This window comes from Ovis canadensis, chromosome 3 (assembly GCF_042477335.2).
Source record: "Ovis canadensis isolate MfBH-ARS-UI-01 breed Bighorn chromosome 3, ARS-UI_OviCan_v2, whole genome shotgun sequence".
Lineage (NCBI taxonomy): Eukaryota > Metazoa > Chordata > Mammalia > Artiodactyla > Bovidae > Ovis > Ovis canadensis.
The window spans coordinates 34,442,790-34,463,459 of NC_091247.1; the positions used below are offsets into that span (position 1 = coordinate 34,442,790).

General features: G+C 45.3%; 1 protein-coding gene across 2 annotated transcripts; it reads right to left on the bottom strand.

Annotated features, from left to right (window-relative positions):
• Positions 1–480: 480 nt before the first annotated feature.
• Positions 481–20,104, bottom strand: GTF3C2 (general transcription factor IIIC subunit 2). Of its 2 annotated transcripts, none has more exons than XM_069580303.1 (19): positions 19,860–20,104; positions 12,458–12,728; positions 11,974–12,295; positions 11,102–11,381; positions 9,176–9,270; positions 8,676–8,753; positions 8,427–8,525; positions 7,104–7,331; positions 6,821–6,932; positions 6,498–6,606; positions 5,205–5,230; positions 4,891–5,020; positions 2,933–3,077; positions 2,673–2,834; positions 2,409–2,496; positions 2,023–2,151; positions 1,583–1,735; positions 1,325–1,432; positions 481–1,047 (listed from the first exon to the last, which is right to left on the bottom strand). In XM_069580303.1, exons 2-19 carry the CDS (start codon positions 12,702–12,704, stop codon positions 829–831), a joined length of 2,730 nt encoding a protein of 909 aa, XP_069436404.1. In that variant the 5' UTR covers positions 12,705–12,728; positions 19,860–20,104; the 3' UTR covers positions 481–828. The 2 variants fall into 2 exon arrangements, with proteins under 2 accessions (XP_069436404.1, XP_069436403.1); XM_069580302.1 differs by having other exon boundaries at positions 19,383–19,875.
• Positions 20,105–20,670: the final 566 nt, after the last annotated feature.

The following is a 20,670-nucleotide window of genomic DNA, read 5'->3' on the forward strand; positions in this document are numbered from 1 at the left end:
AATGGTTAAAGTAATTGATGATATTTAATCTAGAGAAGAAAAGACTTGGGAAACACATGATAGCTATTTTTAAATACTTAAAAGAGCAATCACAGGGAAGAGTGACTAGATTTCCTAACACCCATGGTAAAATGTATAGAGGTATACTCTTTGACTTGATATAAAGGAAGATTTTAAAAACATGACTGTCTAGGAGTGCTCAAGAAGGGTCAGATGACCAGTGATTGGGAATATTTCATAAGCAGGAGCAAGTAAGATCTGAGCCACTCTTCTGTTGGCAGGGCGTCTGGTGTGTTCCTTAGTTAAGGAAGTCCTATAAGCAGCTTCAGTCCAATGAGTTACCATCACCTGCTCGTGAGCCTGTGTGTTGGGTACTCTAAAGAGGAAGTTAGGAAGGCAGTAATATTGGATCCAGAGTATAGTCAGACAGGAGCCTTCATGCAGATACCCTTTCCAGTTCTCCAAACACCCACTCACATGTGGTCTCAAAAACACCCAGTACCTTTACTTAGCTTTACCCACTTCACAATATGCTCAATATGAGCAATTTGACTCCCAAGCCTAGGTCAGGCTGAGTGTTTCTTGTGAGTCATAGTTTTATGCTGAGACTTGAGAGTTTGTGGAGGGAGAACCCCCCTGCCCGCGGGGGGCCATGATGACAGGAGAAGTCTGTGGAAGGAGAGGGATCTAAGGGGTCCTGGGGAGGCAGGTCTAAAGATCCAGGCCTGGCAGCATCACTGTCCAGGAAGGCCCCAGTTCCTATGGCTGTGTGCTCGGAGCCAACTGTTCTCGGCAGACTTCATTCCGAGGGTCCTGTGGGGACCATGACTAGGGACCGGGCAGGAGGCAATGGCTGGTTGGAGGAAAGCCAGGCCCTGGAGAGGGGGAGGCCAGCTGGAACATAGCACTGAAATGGGCTCGGCTTTCAAGCTGCATACGGTGGCCCAGTGGACAGGTGAGTCCACGGACAAAATGGATCCGAACCAGCCCCGACTGCCCTCCAGAGACCAGCCATCCATAGGAGTCCAGGTTTGGACTGAAACGTACCTGTGAAAAGAACAGAAAACAAAAGTGATGCTCAGAGTTGGTACTTCAGGGTGAGTCCTAGCTCTAAGAGCAAAAAGAAGGGCCGCAATCTGAAAGAACAGGACCATGATGGGGTGAGAAGCAGGACAAGAAGACCACGAAAGATGTGTTTGTCGTGCTCTGGAGGATGAGGGTGTGGAGCTGTTTCCCCTCCTTTGCCATCTCTGTTACCTTTTCCTCTCCGATTTCATGGCTCACAGGCTCAGAGTTGGGAGGAGTTGAGAGGTAAGGTTCCTACCTTATGAATAGCTTCCAGCTGCAGCCGGTCCAAGCAGAGCCGCGTTTGCCCCTCTCCCTCCTGCATGCGCAGCATCGGTTCTCTGTGGGGCAGACCGTGGAACGAACGCTGGGGAGGAGGGTATGAGAGGAGAGAGAAAGCGAGCAGATTCTTAGTTTTGCATCTTTCTGCTGCAACTCCTCTAGATCCCCTGCTATACAAGGACTCACGTCTTCTACGTTTTCTAATGCTGCACCCATTCTCCTGGCCTCAATTTACCAAATCTGTGTCTTGAAACAGCAAGTAGTGATGATTGACCGTTTCAGCGTAAGTTCGAGCCTTGGGAGGGTTGGGGGCCCCAGATGAAGCAGAAGTGTGGTCTTGACCTTCAGGACTGTCCTGATATGGTATCAGATCTGCTTTATATATAGGCTAGAAAGAAGAATGTGAGATTAGGTCCTGTAATACTGAAAACCAGGTAAAAGTAAAAGAGAGAAATTTGGTTTGGAGCAGGAAAGACTTTAGGGTAGAAGAAAAGGGTATGTTTAAACCTATGTTCAGATACACGAGGGTAGGGGAGATTATGTACAACTCTATGCTAAGACTTCTAGGGAGAATACTGGGGCTGGGAGACTCTTCTGCTACTTGGCAGCACTAATTTGGGAGGTCAGGTGGATTAGGACCCAACAGATGGTGCTATTAAATATTCATATACGTACGAATCTTCGATCTAAAGGTCGCTTGACATTTGTTGGGTTCAGTGCCATATCAGGCAATATAGCTGCAATGAGCTCTCCAGATATATCTCCTGCGGCTATTGTCCCGAGCCAGTCAGATCCTGAAAGACTCTAATAGGAAGAGACAGATATTTGTCATTCACTCACTCACTCACTCATTCAGTTCTGTGAATTGGTAACAACTGCACAGTCTGAGGGGGAAAGACATATTCACATAAACAAGCATAAATAAGTTTAACATAATCCATATCCTTGATGATAATTACCACACACCTATCTTCTCTTTCTTTCCAAACCTATGGCCTCTTTCTGACCACCACTAGGAACCGTTTGCCTATGTACTGAAGGTTTGGAAGAGAGGGGCTCACCCAGACAGTGCCTTTTCGAGGAGCAGTGAAATAGGCCTTGAAACCAAGGTAACCAGCATCAATGTAGTGAATTCCACAGAGTCCATAACTGTAAGAGATAAAGAAAAGAAAATCTTCCTTTTTCTAAGATTAGACTCATTTCTTCCCCCAAAATCCAGACTCCCTCAGTGAAACAACCCTCCTCTCCCCACAACAAACTGGCACAATGCACCCCAACCCTGAGGGCCTGTTCCCAGAGCTCATCCTCTCTCCATCCTGCCGTACGAGGCATAGCAGTTGTCCTGAGCCACGGTGACACCATTGTAGGGGAGCAGCCAGGCCAGCTCTGTACTCAAGAAGCGCTTGATAGAGTTTATTGGTTCATAAGGTCGTCGAAGGTCCCAAAATTTGATTTTCCGGTCACTCCCTGCAGAGGCTAGGAAATGACTGTGGAAAGATGAGAGAAGGAAACGATCAAATCTAAACAACTCTGGAAGAGTCAGCCTGTCCTCACCTCCCACTGCCACAACCCTCCTGTTCCATACCTGTTAGCTTTGCACCACTGAAGAGTACGCACAGCCTGGTCATGGGCTAGGAAACACTGGAAGGGGTAGAGCTTCAAGGAGCCATCAGAGAGCCGTATCCGCTGCAGGGGCGAGTTCGTGGGGAGGTTCCATAAAACCACCATGCCTGAGGGTCAGGAAAGAATGCATAGGTGTTACGGTTAGGTTATTGCTTCCCTGGCGGCTCAGTGGTAAAGAATCCACCTGCCAATAAAGAAGATGCAGGTGACATGGGTTTGATCCTCTGGAGGAGGAAATGGCAACCCACTCGTCTTCTTGCCGGGAAAATCCCATGGACAGAGGAGCCTGGCAGGCTATAGTCCATGGGGTGGCAAAGAGTTGGACACGACTGAGCACAGCACACAATAATCTCTTTTCCTTGCTCTAATTTCTTTCTCTGGCTCCTAGGACCTATGTCTTCTACTCTCAGATCGATCCCTTATGAGAGACTGGAGGGATCATGATTAGCTAGCCAACATTCCCTCCATGGTTTAAAGACTCAACCTGGTATTTTTAGTTCCAGTGCTCATCAACATAAAAGTAATAGCTTAGTTTGAGATCTACTATTGAAAGATAGATTGAATGCACCCAGTAAATAACAGCCAAGGGTATTTTTCTTATTTTTAAAGGATAAACCCTTTAGGACAAGGGTTGGCAAACTATAGCCCGGGGGCCAAACACAGCTTGCTGCCTGTTTTGGTAAGTCTGACTGGAACACGACCACACCCATTTGTTTCCCTGAGGTCTGTGGCTGCTTTCACTTTACAATGGCGGAGGTGGATGGTTCCAACAATGGCCAAACAGCCCACAGAACATAAAATGTTCACTGTCTGAACCTGAACAGAAATGTTTGCCAACTCTACTCTATGGCAAAGAGAACAGGCAAAGAGCCAAAAGCAACATGTAGAGGAATAGAAAACAAATGGACAAATAAACTAACTGGGCTGATCCACAAAGCAAGCTGACCAGCCTGGCAGAGGATGAGGTAAACAAAAGTATAACTTTGATCAATGTAAAAGACATCCCCTTTTTATATAGAAACTCAGTAAATGTAACACTTATGAGCCTTTCTTGAAAAAACTTGACAGTGAATTACAGCTAAGCAATTTAAATAACAGAGCCACCGAGGGGGAGCCTGAGATGAAAGGTCTGGTGGAGACAGGCACTCTTTTCAATATAGAGTTAAGATTTAGTAATTCTGGGAATTAAGATGGCAAAGCAGCGTCAAGTATCACATACCTTGACAATGTAAGAGTAAGACCACCAAAAGGGACACAGGAGATAGTGAGAGGGATGAAAGAAAGCAGGGTAAGAGTGCTAAATTCCTCATCCCCAGCAGAAAGTCTACTGGTGTGCCTAAAAGTGAAACTGTTATTTAAAACCAGTGGCAACTGGGACTTCCCTGCTGGTCCAGTGGTTAAGGATTCACTTTGCAACGCTGGGGATTCAGGTTCGACCCCTGCTTGGGGAATTAAGATACTACATGCCACAGAGCAACTTAGTTGAGCCCTCGTGGCACAACTAGAGAGTCCGTGCACCACAAGGAAGGATCCCACATGATGCAACCAAGATCTAATTCACACAAGTAAAAACAGTAACAACCTAATGATACCAATTACTTAATGTTACTTAAAATTTTTATTTTTTCCCTTTTTAATCTTAAAAGTATCTTTATGATCCCATTTTTATAGAATTCTTTCTCTTTCCATCTTTTATACATGCATAGAGAACAGCAAGAAATGATGTTTATCTATTCTTAATTTTTTTTTTCTGAGTGGAAAAAGTCTAGTGATATTTTTCCCTTCTCTGTATTTTTTCTACAAGCATGAATATTTATAACTACATAATGTTGAACACTGAACCAAAAGGGAAACAACAACCAAAAAACAAGCATATACGAAAATTTAAAGAGCAATAGTTCCCTATGTTTTGTTTTTTACCATTGTAATATCCAGCAGCCAGGTGGTGGTGGGGCCGGGTGGGCATCCAAGCCAGGCTAAGGCACTGACCACACTCAGAGGGGTCTGAAGCTTGCATAGACCCTACCTGGAGGGTTGCCACACATTGAACCTGCAGGGACAGAGAGACAAGACCAGGATTAGGCATAACTACTGTCTGGAATGAAGGCTCAAATCAGTGTTTAGTCAGCACGGGGTGGGAGATTTTCCAGAGGTGGAAGGAGACTCACTGTGGAATTGGTAAGGGAGGCTCTAGAAGATGGAGCCTCGGCTAAGGGAGCAGGCTCCTCACTCACCTTATAGATGGCAGGCTTCACTGCATCTGTGAGGAAGAAGGGCAGAAACTGAAGTTCTAGATCCAGACGGCTGGGGTCCCAACCAGGCTGAGCTCGCAGACCAGCACCCCTGCCCTCTCAACAATGCCCCTCCCTCTCACTTTTCTCTTGCCACCATCAATGTGTGAACTTGCCTCTGCTTGCCCCCAGATCCTTCTTTCTTCCTGTTCTACTTGACTGTGCCCTTCCTCCTATGAGAATGGCTAATCTCTCCACTCTACTCTCCTCTCATCCTCTCTTTCCTTACCTAGAACGTGGCTCATCTGATCTCCCCTTCTGGACTCTCCACTTTCTCTCCTGCTATTGGGTCACTCGCAAGCACAGAAGTAAAACATGCACTCGTCTCTGGTTAATCAAATGAACAAACCAAAGCCTTCCTTTACCCCTTATTTTGGCCACACCTCATGGCATGTGAGACCTTAGTTCTCTGACCAGGGACTGAACCTGTGCCCCTGCTTGCATTGGAAGGGTGGCTTCTTAACCACTGGGCTGCAAAGGAACCCTCCCCCTTTACCCCTCATTCACTTCCAGCCACCGCCCTCATTTATTATGATCTCCTTCACAGACTAACATCCTGAAAGAACTGTCTGTACACCTCTGTCCTAACTTCCTTAATTCCCACTCCCTTCTCAATCCATGCCTAACACCAGAAACCACTAAATAGGGGATTTCTCAGAGTTTAAACCTAGGGGCCCTCTTCTTTAAACATGTAGTACTGTTGAAAAACAAATAAATTTAATCAAATGGGAGCTGCCCTTCTCTGCCCCTTCCTCTTCATGCTCACCTTCAGCTCCATATTCTCCTTCCCTTCACATGAGAGAGCGTGTTCTCATGTATGTTTGGTGGTGAGCGGGGGAGAGGTAAGGACAGGGCTGGGGGAGGAAGAGGAGTGTGGCAGGAGACAAGCGCCAGGCACCAGCCTCAGCCTGCGGCAGCCCCTCACACAGCCAGCTAACTGGGGCAGTGAGAGGGGGAAGACCTGAGAGCAAGGAGAGCATGGAAGTGGGGAGATCAAAGACAATGTGCTCCAAGAAGGCAGTTACAAGACTGCAAGAGAGAGGACAGCTTGCAGGCTGCCAAAGAGAGAAGTAAAAGAATGGGGAAGAGTGAAGTCAGAATGGGAGGAGTGACTGGGTAAGGCTCTGCACTGGAGACACTGGGCCTAGAGGAGTTTTGGGGTGCAGGGATGGATAGGCCCTTCTAAGCTCTGGCCACAACTCCAGCAGCCCCATTCTCCTTGGGGGCAGTACTCACCTAGGGGCTGCTGAGCCAGCAGGGCCTCGGGATGGGGAAGGCTGAACAGCAGCACCTTCCCATCTGAGCAGGCAAGAGCCAGGAGACCCAGTCGGGGCAGGAGAGGAGCCTAGAGGGTGACACCAGATCTGCACTGAGACTTGCTGCTGGCAGGCATGTCTCAGAAAATGCGTGAGCTTCTGGTCCCTGAAAGTCTGATATGGAGTTGCTGGAAAAACTCCACCCCCCACTCTCCAACTTCCCTTTCTCCAACTCTGGGAAGACCCAAGTCCCCTTCGTTCTGGCTGAGACCAAAGGCCACCCCACAGTCAACTGGGAAGTACCTTCCGAGGGGTGCCTGGAAGTTCCCATGCTCCACTGGGGCAGAACTTGAGGTCCCAGATGCAGCCATGGTCACAAGCTATCCCGTAGACAAAGTGGGCTCTGTTGCCAAGACTGAGAGAGAGAGCATGTGCAGAGAATGGGTAGGAAGGAAGGGTCTAGAGCTTCTAGAGCCTGTGTTCCCCTTGTCTCAACCCAGTCTGAGCCTTCCCCTGCTCCCAGCCCAGCCCACCCTTCTTTCCTCCTCCACCACTCTCCCCTGGCAGTGTCCCAGCCCCACCTCACCAGCTTTCTTGCTGCAAGGTCCCAAGGTCCCAGAGCTGGAGCAGCCCAGGGCCCGAATACAGCTGGCTCAGTGAGTGTGTCTCATTCATGTCAGGGCTGGAGAAAAGAGCCACATACTGCGAGGCTGCTGACCCCTCTGGCACCGGGCACCAGTCCAGAGCCCAGAGTGGGCCCCCCGTGAAGAAAGACACATCCAAGCGCTCTGGGTGTGCTGTGATAGAGCTAAATCTAGAGAAAAGGCAAAGATGAAAAAACGGAGCTAGTAAAAGGCAGTAAGGACTTCAGTAGATGAATGGATAAATAAACTGTGATACATCCAGACAATGGAACAGTATTTGGCATGAAAAAGAAATGACCTATCAAGCCATGAAAAGGCATGAAGGAAACTTGAATGCACATTACTAAGTGAAAGAAGCCCACCTGAAAAGGCTACATACTGTATGATTCCAACTATAAGACATTCTGGAGAAGGGAAAACTATGGAAACAGTAAAAAGGTCAGTGATAACCAGAGGCTGAGGGTGGGAGAGGTAGGGGATGAACAGGCAGAACAGAGTATTTTTAGGGCAATGAAAATACTCTGTATGATACCATAATGATAGATATCTGTCACTAAACCTTTAACCAAACCCATAAAATGTACAACAGTAAGAGTGAACCCAAAAGTAAACTATGGACTTTGAGTGATTGTGATGTGTTGGTGTAAGTTTATCAATCATAACAAATGCGCCCCTCTGGTGAGCGATTGTTGATAATGGGGAAGGCTGTGCTTGTCAGGGTGGGGAGAGAGGGAGAATATGGGAACTCTCTGTATCCCCCTCTCAGTTTTGTTGTGAACCTAATACTGTTCTTAAAAAAGATTAAAAAAAAAAAAAAAGCAACGCAGACAGAATGGGAGCACCACCTGGAGCTCCTGACTTAAGCAAGCACCAGAACATCACTCACAGTCTACAAGTGAGACCAGGCCTAGCCACCATGTTATCTTCCTCCTTTCCTTCCCCAAGTCTGTCTAGCTCCAGGCTCACCTTCAAAGGTGACAGCCCATGCATTCTGATTCACTACAGTGTTCACTCTAGGGCCAGTCTGTCCAGGTCTAGCTGAGTAGATGTGACCTTGAAAACTTGTTCCACCCTCAACCTCCCTAGGCCAGCAGGGATAAGCGCTACAGATTAGAGGGGGCTGAGCAAATAAAGGCAGCTCTCCTAGCCTTGGGACCAACTAGACCAGTATTCAGGGAAGAACAGAGCCAATCTCCCATCCCTTCTGACATCCCTTTTTCCTACTTCTGTCTCCCAGAATCAGAAAAAAGAGATGCAATCGTCACCTGTTTATTCTGTAGAGGGTGCCATCTTCAGGAAGTCCTTCACGTTGTACAGAAAACAGCGGGGACTTCTCCTCCTGGGGCAGGTAGGGAGCTGCCTCACTAGGGGATGGCAAAGGGAACAAACAGTCTAAATGAGGAAAAGTTTCACCTGTACTGGGATTCTGATGATCAATCTAGAGTCCTCAGTTACCCTTCTGTCTCCAGGGGTGTCACCCACTCCTAGATTTCAAAGATGCCCCTTCAACTTACAGTTCAGGTAACAAGCGCCACTTCCAGGCTAAAGGAATCCATTCCGCAAACTCCCAGTATGAATGCTTCTGATCTCGGCTGGAGGAGCACAAGTAGCATTAGTGAAGGAAGAGAGATTCCAGAGCAGCACTGCCCCATAACTTTCTGTGAGGATGGGAGCAATCTGTTATCTGTGCTAATCTAACACACGAGCTGCAAGTAGCTATTGGGCACTTAAATGTGGCTAGAGCAACTGAGAAACTGGACTTTTAATTATATTTCATTAATTTTAAATGAAATTTAAATGGCTTCGTACAGCTTGTGGCTACCATATTGGACAGCACATCTTGAGAGCTTCTGCCTTTGCAGCAGTACCTTTGAGTTACAAATGTCATTCCCGTGTTCTACCCTGCGGGTGCCTGCCCCCCTTTCTCACAGCCCCACTGCTAGGCTGGGTCCTCGGTCTTCCTTTGCTCTCCACCCCTACCTTTCATCCCCAGCTCCCGTTCCCCAAGTCTCACATATCCTTGGTGAGATGAAGGCACTTCCAAACAGGGGCCATGATGTGATTTGGTAAGCCATTGTGAGCCATTCCCCGGACGTGTGGCTTCTGCTTCTGAGGATCAAATTGAAGAAAGTGTAAGTTAGAGAATTTTACAGGTTAGAGAAAATCCTCAGGAGAGAGCTGTCTCAGCTTTTTCTTCTCCTGGTACTACTTGCTCTCTGATTTTTCTCCTATCAGCATCTTAAACGATTTGTATCTTAACCATTACAATGACCTCTCCATCTTTTGCTCTTACTTCTCCAGCAAAACCTGCTCTCTATTTCCTGTTCATCTTCCTTGGTGTGTCTCTACAGCACTTAATTCAGAGCATTCCTATTTGCTTCCTGAAGCTCCTGCCCTGGGGGTAGTCTCTCCTTATTCCTTCCACCGCTATACCTTCGTAGTCTCTCCCTCCTTTGAGGGTTAGTCACTGACGGTATTTCCTAGAGTTCCTGTGTCTTCTCAACCCTCAATACATGTACTCCTGGTAATCTCATCCTTTGACTCATGGCTTTGACCCCCATTTTTATGCCTGACTGCATCTTAGCAAATGTAACCTTTACTCAGTCTCAACTTTTCTACAAAATTTAGACTCATACAGTGTGGTGCTGAGCCATATTAGAACTTGAGGCAAAAGTGAATATCACTAGTATACTTCCTGCCTTTATTGAAAATTTTTATATTTTCTTTCAGCATATTGAAAATGTTTATATTTTCTTCTTTTTTAATATTTTCTTCAGCATAGATTTGTCGCATTAATTTTTATTTTAAAAATGTTGCAGTGAGACATTTATCTTTATTAGAGGGTTTTGGTGCTCCCTTAAATGCACCTGGGAGGAGTAAAGCACTGGTCCCGTATATCTGACTGGCAACCAGATGTCTCCAGAAGGATGGCCCTTGACCCATTGGCCCCTCCAACTCGACATGTCAGACAGTAAACTCATCACTTTGCCTGCCTACCTTCACCCTTCCTGCATCCCCCAACCTTTCTGTGTTCCCAAGTTCAGTGTATGAGAGCATCATCAAAGTTGGAAACTCCTACCCTTTCCTCTCCTTCAACTCCCAACTGCTATTAATTCTCTTACATATCTCTTGTATCTGTCTCCTCATCTTTTCTTCCTCCACTGCTTAGTTTAGGCCCTTACCACCTTTCACCTAGAGAACTGAAGGTATCTTCTCATTGTCAACTGCAAATTAACCTATTTTCCTAACCGATCATGTTCTTTTCCTATCTACAAACCATTGTCGTACAGAGTTTCTGTTTGGGATGACAAAAGTTTTAGAAATGGCTAGTGGTGATGGTTATACTACATTGTGAATGTACTGAATGCCCCTGAATTGTACATTTTAAAACAGTAAATTTTGTTATATCTATTTTACCATAATTATACACGCACATACTCTTTGTTGGCTCCTACCAGTTTCATTTCTTTCATCCTCTCTAGTCTAATCTTCCCCACTTTAACCCAAGCCCTATGCTGCAGCCACAACCAATTTCTGGGAAATCATCCTCTCTGGAAAACTTCTGTTCCTTTCAAGACCTAACTCAACTAGCGTTTCTATATGAAGTCTAAGCAGTTAACCATCCTTTCTCTATATGCCTAAAGCATTCTGTTCACTCCTGGTGCAGCATTTATTACACTGTAAGCTTTGTAATGGAGGACCCTGTCTTATTCATGATTGTATTTCCTAGCACAGAGGAGATGCTCAGTGTATGAACAAATAATCTTGTTTGGCTACACCCTCAGCTCCCAAAATCTCAACTGTGTTTGAAGTTGCTCTTTCTTAACTTTCCCCTGTTTTGGCCATCCTAGTTACTAGGCTAAAGCCTTCCTTCTGGGCACCCTGCTGATCCTCCCAATAATCCTATTTCTCCCTCCACTTTCTTGTCCAATCAGGTTACCTGAGTAGATCCTCGGGCAGTGCTTCGGGGTGCTGCAGGCTCAGGGTCAGAAGAGTTCTCACTTGGGGCCTCGCTCTCTTCTGCTTCTTCAGCCTCAACCTGGAGAACAAAGTCTTCATCCCGTGCGGTGTTATCCCCTTCTCCACGGAGACAGGCTGCCTGCGGCTGGATTATCTTCGGTTGGGTAGGGCTGCTCACCTGGGGGCCCTCAGGACAGGACACTGGAGTAGGCAGGGCTGTTGAGAGCTCTTCCGCCAGTTCCTGAAGATACAGAAGTGCCCTGCAGGACAGGGCAGAGTCAGAGCCATAGCACAGCCACTTCACCCAGAGTCCCCTCTGCCTGACACTTGGCTGATTCTCATCCCACTAGATCCTCCCAGTGACCATGTGAAATGGCTATTAATTTCCCTTCCCCTTTGACAGATGTAGAAACAGAAATCCAGGAAAGTTAGTTAACTTGGCCAAGATGATTCAGATCACATTGTGGAATCTGAACCCAGGTCTTCTGACTCCAAGTCTGAAGTACCTCACATTCTACCACAGTCAGAGATCACTGAGGGAAAATGGAAAGGATGGAAGGACATATATATATGCTGACGTATACAGCGCAGTGAAACTGCAGTGAAGACTTGGAGGAAATAGTGGAAAATGTGATAGGATGAGGTACAGAAAGAAACGGCCCACAGACAGAATTTAACCACAGACAGAAACTGCTGTTTTAAGACCTAGAAGATTGCTCAAGTGCCCAGAACCCAGCACCACCCCTGCTTACCTGACACCTCACCACAGTCCACTTATCTCTCCAGCATCTGCCCCACCCCCACCCCTTCACCCCAGCCCCCCTCCACCAAGCTGTGCCCCACAATCCTTACACTTGGGCAGCCCTTCGGCGGGGTCGTTCCCCAGGAGGGGTCTCAAAGTCCTCAGGGGGCATCTTTGGATGTGGAGATTCTGGCTGATCTAGGCCTTTGGACAACTTCAGCAGTAGCAGATCTGCCTTGGACTTTCGACCTCGTTTCTTAGGCATGGGGGTGGACAGAGGGTTGGATTGATCTAAGAGACCAGGAACCCGAGGGGCTGATGGAGAATTAGGCTGCTGGGGCCTTTTGGGGCCTTTCCGTGTCCTACCACCTCTCTTCGGGCCAGGCTTTGAGGCCCTAGGCTTTGGGACCTTTGACATCTCTGAAGAAAGATCTGTAGAGAAGAATATGGGTCTGTGAGATGGGACCAGAGCTCAAACCTCTTTGGAACAGATTACACCATATCCAGGTTGTAAAGTCCTATGAGCTTGACCTGCTCTCATTCATCTTAAGCTGAGCATGGGGGGCTAAAAGGCTGAAAGGTCAAGGGACATACCTTCCTGTTGCAGTCTGGAGAGGCTTTCCTGCTCTGGAAGGAGCCTGCTCTCATCAAGAGAATCATCATATCCAGGGAAAGGGGTAGATAATGGCATCTCTATGGAAGCCTCCACACTGGTTGTTTCTGAGGAGGCCTTGACATCAAGCTGGTTCAGCACCTCTTGTCCAGGAGAGTCTACCACAGTCATGCTCCCCACGGGGCCGGCCTCCTCCAGAGCCATATAGCCGACCCCGTAGGTATCCATCAGCACCCCAAAAAATGGCTGCCCCTGCATGCAAGAGACATACAAATGACTAGAAGGAAAAAGCTTCCGGTAAGAGCTCAGATTTTTCCACTTTCCTGTCTTTCTCTTCTCATCATTGTTCCTCCAACCTCCCCCCCACCTTCCCCACCAACCAGAAACCCAAACTCTGGTCATTCATTCATTCAGCAGTAATTCCTAAGCATCTTCTATATAACAGGCACTATTCCAGGAACTGGTAACATGACAATAAGCAAGGCAGACAAGGTGCCCGACCTCATGGAACTGACAATGAACAAACAATAACAAGCTACCATTTAGTAAATGCTTACTATGCGCCAAGTACTGTTCTAAGTGCTTTATTTAGATGATTTAAAGTGAATGAACAATTATTTAACCCCTTTCTCTGAAACCTACTGAAATGAATCACTCCTCTCTAAAAAAAAATGAGAAAGAAAAAAAAAAGTCACCTGTTTTGAAGCAGGGAAGGGCCACAAGTTTCTAAAATAAACTATAAAGTATAGCTGCCAGATACTATAAAATTTAGATCAAACTGAAGGAGGACAGGATGACTAGAGCTAACATCCATCTTTGTGAATATTAGTCAAGGTTCAGATTTATTTAAGGATAGGTAATTTCTAGTGTCCTGCTAGCAATCTTTCAGCTGGATGGGGGAGGTGGTAGCCTATGAGACAATTAAGGAACATCCCACTACATTAAGAAACTATTTAGACATTGAAGAATAGACTAAAAAATAGTCACAGGTCTTCATTTTCTTCAAACCCAAAAAGTCAGCTATGCAACCACGGACCAAAGTAAACTGACAATGATAAACAAACCAGTGACTGCCACACCAAAAACCTGAGCAACAGAGAACTCTACAAGGGCCCAGTTTGTGACCAGAATAACCTACCTGTTTTTGACAAAAGGGAAGAAATAACTCAGATCAAAGGAGGAATCTCTGTATATGTCTTAAGGATGCAGAATTCATCAGCCTCAGTGGAAAGTGTGTTAATACAAATACCATAAGAAATATCATACAAATTAAAATTTCCAACTGTCTCTCTTCAAGAAGATATCCTTATGAACTATAGTAACAGCCAACTCTCTAACTCAGGTGCTAAGGATACATTATAACACCATATGCTAAAGATAGGATATAACAATATCAAGGTAAATAGAGGTCAATGAGACTCCACCTACATTATTCTCTTTGTTGCTGTTTAGTTGCCAAGTGGTATCCTGTTCTTTGCAACCCCATGGACAGTAGCTCACCAGGCTCCTCTGTCCCTGGGATTTCCCAGGAAAGAAGACCAGAGTGAGTTGCTATTTCCTTCTCCAGTGGATCTTCCTGACCCAGGGATTGAACCTGCATCTCTAGCATTGGCAGGCAGGTTCTTTACCACTGAGCCACCAGGGAAGCCGACATTGTTCTCTGGTAAACAGCAAACCTTGAGAGAACTACTCCATTCAAAATCAGGAATAAGCAAAAAGGATCCAATGGGACCTACGCATAGTTGCTACAGAAAGAATAAAAAGGACTCAAATGAAAGGTGAAAAGGACCGTTTCAAGGAATGTCTCCAGAAAACAAGAAATTTTCCAATAAAAACTTCTATATTTTCAAAAAAGCCAGAGACTGTGAAATCCAAGAAATAAGAGATCAAAGAAGAGATAAAACAATGGCAAGGCAAAAAAAAAAAAAAAGAGTTGGTAGTCATAAGGAAAGAAACTGAATAAAAGAAATGAAAATCAGAGGAGAAGCAAAATGTTGAAACTACTGAAAAGACAATCAGGGGTATGAAAGGTGTTTGAGAGAAACCATGCAGGCTATAAAGAGATACTGGTGACTAGTGAAAAGATGGTATGGGTGAAAAGAGAAAGTGGGGAGCCAATATATGAATAATTGCTATTTCTAAAGAACAGAGAAGAAAAATGGGACTAGAAAAAAATGTTCAAGGACCTAACAAAAGAAAATTTCCTGAAAAGAAAAACAGAATGTGTACTTTCCTGAAGTAAAGCAAGTTCTCAGCCTAAAGTTAAAAGGGCTTATCGTATAAAAAGGACACAAAGATCAATAAAGACTCATCAAGAAATATTTGAATGAAAACTAAACTTCTCCTACAAGTCGGGGTGGGAGGGAATCAGGTCAGCCTGGGAGTTCTCAGAAACATTTGATGCCAGAGGATAAAGAAACAGAAGGATCAAGAGAATTCTTAATTGTCATTCATGTAAAGATAACAGGATGACATTCTAAATATAGAAACTTCTACAAGTTTCTAGAAATTACAAAAGTAATCCCCCGAACAGAGGAAGGATTAGGGGAAAAAGAAGTTTAGGAACAAGTGCTTATCAAACTGAGAAGTGGTTCATAGCTGCTGGTTCAAGAACCACCTGGCCTCTCTCTGCCACGGTAGGGAGTCACAGCTGAATCAAGAAGCCCCTGCCATAGGTGATGGCTCCATAAACAAGCTGCCTCTGCAATAATCAGAAAGTGACTGACTGAGGCAGACTCTTCTCTGGGTTGCAGATCCAGAACTGTGTCACTGCCACAATCTGTGAAAGCAGAATGCATGCCCTCTGGCCTGCCTCCTCTCTAAACTCAAGTCTAAATTTGAGTTCTTCAAGAGCATATTTGATTTGCAAGACCTAAATTATATTCAGAATCTTGAATGGAAAAATCCCAGGAAGTAGAGTTTCTAGCTTTCCAGGCTCACAAGTGGAGGTTGCTCATTCTCTCGAATTCCACTTACCCCAGAGTAGAAAGTGGGATCAGTGTTTTCTCAGTTCCTCTCCAGTGCCAATTCTTGACCGAAAAGTCCTCCCCATCCTGTAAAACCTTGTTCCTTCCAAGCCTGTAACATCTGGCTAAATCACTAGTATCCACTCCACTGTCACACCCTGGACCTTGCCAACATATTAAAACCTTCTTTTAACTTCCAAAATCACTAAGACACCCACTATCTGATCACGACCTCCCATCATTACAGCCAGGTTGCTCAACTATGATAACTGTATCTACTCTTCACCATGTTAATTACTCCACTATCCACCGATCACTCCAGTTTCTCCCTGCGTCAGCCATATCCCATCTAGTTTAGACTCCTTTATTTTAATCCGATTCTTGTTGATATTACAAACTTCCTTTCTTTTCATCTTTTTGTTTCATAGGCCTGGCAAAACTCAAGTCCTGGATGAACCAATCACCTACTGCAACCAGCGCATCTAAGCTGGTTGGGCACTAAAGTCACACTTTCTTTCTGTCAGCTCCCATACCCTCTCCTTTAGTGTCTAATCCCATAGTCTTCAGCAAATGACTAAGTCTTAGATTTCTGAAACAAAAACTAAAAACCAGCGGTCAAGAATTCGCCTTGCAATGCAGGGGCAGGTTCGATCCCTAGTCAAGGAACTAAGACTCCATGTGTCACAGAGCAACTGAGGCCCTGTGCCATAACTAGAGAATCTGTGCACCACAAGGAAGATTTTGTGTGCTGCAACTAAGACCTGACATAGTCAAAAAAATATTCAAAAAGAAAAAACCAAAAGCCATACTTCAATTTCTTGTCAAATAACTAACACTCCCTGCTTGTGAGTCTGACGTCCACTTTCTGAAGTCAAGCTTTCCAGTTATGTTCTAGCTCCATGCCCTCTCTGGGCCCACCCAAGGAAACTAGCAAGCCTTATCTTTTTCCTTTCCCTTGCTTCCTTCTAAACTGGAGCAGACGCCTTCTAACATTTAACAATTCACTTGTTTCTTGTCTTTACACCTAGTTGGCAGCTTTTTTGCTTATCTGCAAACTCACTACTTTTGTCCTTCCAAAGTATTCAATTTAGTTTGCTTTCTTTTCTTTTTTAGGTTTGTATAAAACCTTTAGTTGATACAAAATACATATAAATATGTGTAGAATGTAAATAACAATAAAACACCTGTGTATCTGCCATATTTCAATTCAGTTTTAATAGAAACGTAACTTGTACATACTCAAATTTTCTTAAAGTTTAAACATATGTCACAAATATATAAATATAGTGACAAATCAATTGACATTAAAAATGATGGGAAACAATACAATAACTTTTGGCAAGCATTCAGATCAACTAGTGAGAGTACTCAGACCTACAGGAAAAAAAACCTATAGGCTTCGAGAATTCAGTGTGCCATGGGCATCAGTTTGCATGCTTTATAGAGGAAATGGAGAATGTCAGTTAATAGAGGGAGTTAGTTAAATAAAGATCAGTTAAGAGAACTTCTATATGTCTTGAAGATTTCTCCATATCTGTACACATACATCTATCTCATTCTTCTGGGTTACTATGTGGTGTTCCATAGGATTATAGTTTATTTGGATATTTCCCATTTAATGAACAATTGGATTATAATACTATTACAAATACTATTGCAATGAATATTCAAGTATAGATCTCTTCAGTAATGAGAAATTATTTTTCTAGAATAATCATCTGAAGTGAAATTACTGGGTTAAAGGGTACACACATTTCAAAATTTGATACTTCCAAACAGGTCGCCAAGATGAAAATCAATTTATACTCCCACTAACTGTAAAAATGGGTATACTCATTTAACTACCCTTGTCAATCTTCGATTTTTGCCAGTCTGATGGGTGAAAAAATTCCTCCTTGTGTGTGCTTTTAGTCACTCAGTCATGTCGGACTCTTTGCGATCCAGGCAAGAATACTGGAGTGGGTTGCCATGCCCTCCCTCAGGGGATTTTCCTGACCCAGGGACAACCCATTTGAAGTTTCCCTCATTGGAGGCAGATTCTTTACCCACCAGGGAAGCCCATTTATTTGCATTGTCCTGATAATAACTGAGGTTAGCAACTTCTTTTTTATATGTTGGACATCTATGTCTTTTATGAATTGCCCATTTCTGTAGGACAAATTGATCATTTTCTTATTGATCTGTGGAGTTATGTTGTGAATATTTTTCTCTGTATCTACCTTTTTTAACTTTGCTTATAATGTTTCTTGCAAAACTAAGGTTAAATTTTATGAGTTAAATTTCTCAGTCTTCTCCTTTATGGCTTTTGTGTCTTTGTGGCCACCCTGCCTCACACAGGATCCCAGCTGCAGACCAGGGATTGAACCCCTGCCTCCTGCAGTGGACGTGGAGAGTCCTAACCACTAGACCACCAGGAAATTCCTGTCTTTAAAAAGGTATTTCCTACCCCATTGATAATAATATCAGAATATAAAATATCTTTTTATTGTTTTCTAATGATTTGTAAGTTTTAGATCTTACATGTAGCTCTTTAGTCCATCTGGATTTTTTAATAAGAGATATGGATATTTACTTATTCCGTATCTATTTTCTTTATAAGTTTCATAAGATAGGGACCTTGTCTGTCTGATTCATTATTGTATCCAGAAACTGGTACATGGTAAGTGCAATCATTAACCTTTGTTGATTTAAGGACTAACTTCTCAAGGTACAAGAATCTCTATAAGGATTCACTTCTCAGAGAAGGCAGGAGCAGGGCGTGGTGGTTAATTTCCATTTTTGACTTTACAATACAAATTTTGGACACAAGCAAAAGAGGTTTAATAAATCTGTACCAGGATTTACAAAATTTTAAATCTGCACCCCAAATTGTCTGGTTCCCATGCTGCTCCAAGGCCGCCAGCCTGATCTCCCCAATCACGGAAAATGATTAGGTAACCCTGTTCTGCAGGTATGGAAGTATTTTACACACACTACATGGTCTAATACACTATTTCCAAAGTGTTCCTATGGTACAACTGGTGGTCTGCAAGATGACTTCTGATACAAAATTGAACAATTTAATTTGATTCATTATGTTTTTATTTTAACTTGTATTTAAAAAAACCTTAACTAGTCCATGAAACCCATGGACTAGTTAGATCAAGACTAAAGCACTTAAACCTTAAAATTAAATCAATTTAAAGAAAACAATTAAGAAAGTGCTACAGTTGATAAGAAACGGTAGCAAAAAGGAACGAAGGCACAGGAATGACGTTTGTGTAACAATATGCCGCTGGGGCCATGGGGCTTGCACCCTGCACTTTTAACAAAGTGAGTTTCGCGGGTGAAGCTGAAGTCGCCACCTCTCCCTTCCCGAACAGAAAGCCAAGTTGCTGCGTGATAAAAGGACTAGATTGGGAAACATAACTGGCCCCTGGCTGCGCCAATGGGGTTGCAGCGCGCGGGGCACAACCCCCAGGGTTAGAAGGACCTCGCCGAGGAAGAGGCTGAACACACTACAATGAGAAGACTTGACCCGCCACCCCTCTAGGGGTGACCGCTTGCCCTTTCTCAGTTCTGGGAGTGGGGTTAGCTTTCACCACTAGCCTGTTCGGGAAGTGAGCCGTGAGTTTCCTAAGGCTGAGAACTACAGTAGGTTCGCAGAGTTCGAGGTTTGCAATGTTCGCAGCGCCGGGGCCCGGACACAGGAAAAGATGTAACGGACACCTCACTGGGGAAGAAGGCGAAACCCGAGGAGATCAGAGATAGGGGCTGCCACCGTGGGTTAGGGAGGTGGGAGCACGGCGGTTTCCGTAGGAGCTCGGGGGCTGGAGGTCGCGATGCTGAGCAGAGGCGGAAAAGCGGAGCCGGAATTGGTTCCCAATGTCTTAGTGCTACCAAAAAAAGAAGGGGGGGTAGTAACCGTGGGGCCCCTCACACCCCGCTGCGGTACACTCACCCTCACCAAAGTCCTTCCGGAAGTCCAAGTTCGAAGATGGCGCCGCCTGTCTGGTCGCCGTTTTATGACGAAATCTAGTAGCTACTCTTCATTGACGTCCCCACCCCCCCAGTGCACAAGGTAAACACGTGGGTTTGGTCGGGAATTTGTGCCCCAGGACGTTTTCTATTAGACTATGTATTCCATAATGCAGTGCGGCGAGCGTCCCCGAGCCCGTCGCAGCGGGCGCCGCTCCCGGGCCTCCGAGACGCGGGGGACGCGGCACGGCCTTATGGGAATTGCAGTGTCCCGAAGGGAAGACTGACGCCTGCGCGGTGACGGCCGTCGCGCCCCCGCGGGTTCCCACGCGGCTTCTATGCGAGCCTCGAGAGTGCGGGCGCCCAGGCCCGAGTGTCGCTCCCGATCGCTGAATCCTGGCTTTGTGCGAAGACTACTGGCCCGTGGCGGGCAGGGCCGGGCAGACCAGAGAGTACTTACCCGCAACCCCCGCGCCGTCGAGCGGAAGCCTGGGAGACAAAGGAATCCGTGCCTTGGGCCGCGGGGGGACGACTCCGGCTTCCGCCCCAGGGCAGCCCCCAGCAGATCCAGCCACTAGTGAAGCCAGGGATGGACCCGAGACCGAAACACAGTGAAGGGGAGGAGCAGAAGAAAAGCCTGGCTTGGAGACGCTCTACTCAAATGATCCTCAGGCTTGGACCCTCCCCTTGGTCGCAGGCCTCTCCCCACTCCCTCCCTGGGTGGTCGGTTGTGGTTGGAGAAAGAATGCAACAAACTTCTGCCGTTTCCTGAGGCATTTAAAGCTGTAAATCACACAGGTCTGCATATACCGAATAGGAGAGTTCAGGACGTAGAAATATGGACAGGAAAGGATGGGGTAAACCAATCTTTTCCCAGATAATCTCATCTATTAAATTCCCTTGGTTACACAAAATATTTATGAAAAGCAAGGGAGAAGCTAGCCAGGATTTAAAAGCTAGAGCAAGGGGACTCCCATCCATTCGTCTTAAGTGGCCTAAGACAAGCTATGACTGTGCTGTGGCTTAGGACAGGCTCTGTGAGAGTGCTGAAGTGGGTGTAGTGGAGGCTGTGTTTCTTCTCAATTTCAAGCATTTCTCATTAAAAAATTTGTTTCAACCATTTATTTCTCTAATGAACAAACCTGACTCTTTTCCATTCCTGTTGCCTCAGATTAGATTATCTTTGACTTCAACTATTGCAAAATCTTTCTCATATTAATAATTGTATCTATTTGGGGGATAAGACATTCACATGATTCAAAATTCAAAAA

Excerpts from the sequence above, each read along its gene's own strand:
- GTF3C2 (XM_069580303.1), bottom strand. The coding sequence starts at position 12,704 with ATGGATACCTACGGGGTCGGCTATATGGCTCTGGAGGAGGCCGGCCCC. Across the intron at positions 11,382-11,973 it reads CGCCGAAGGGCTGCCCAAGT|GGCACTTCTGTATCTTCAGG; the intron begins GTAAGGATTGTG and ends CCTGTCCTGCAG. Across the intron at positions 3,078-4,890 it reads GGCTGCTGGATATTACAATG|GCATGGTGGTTTTATGGAAC; the intron begins GTAAAAAACAAA and ends CCTGACCCTCAG.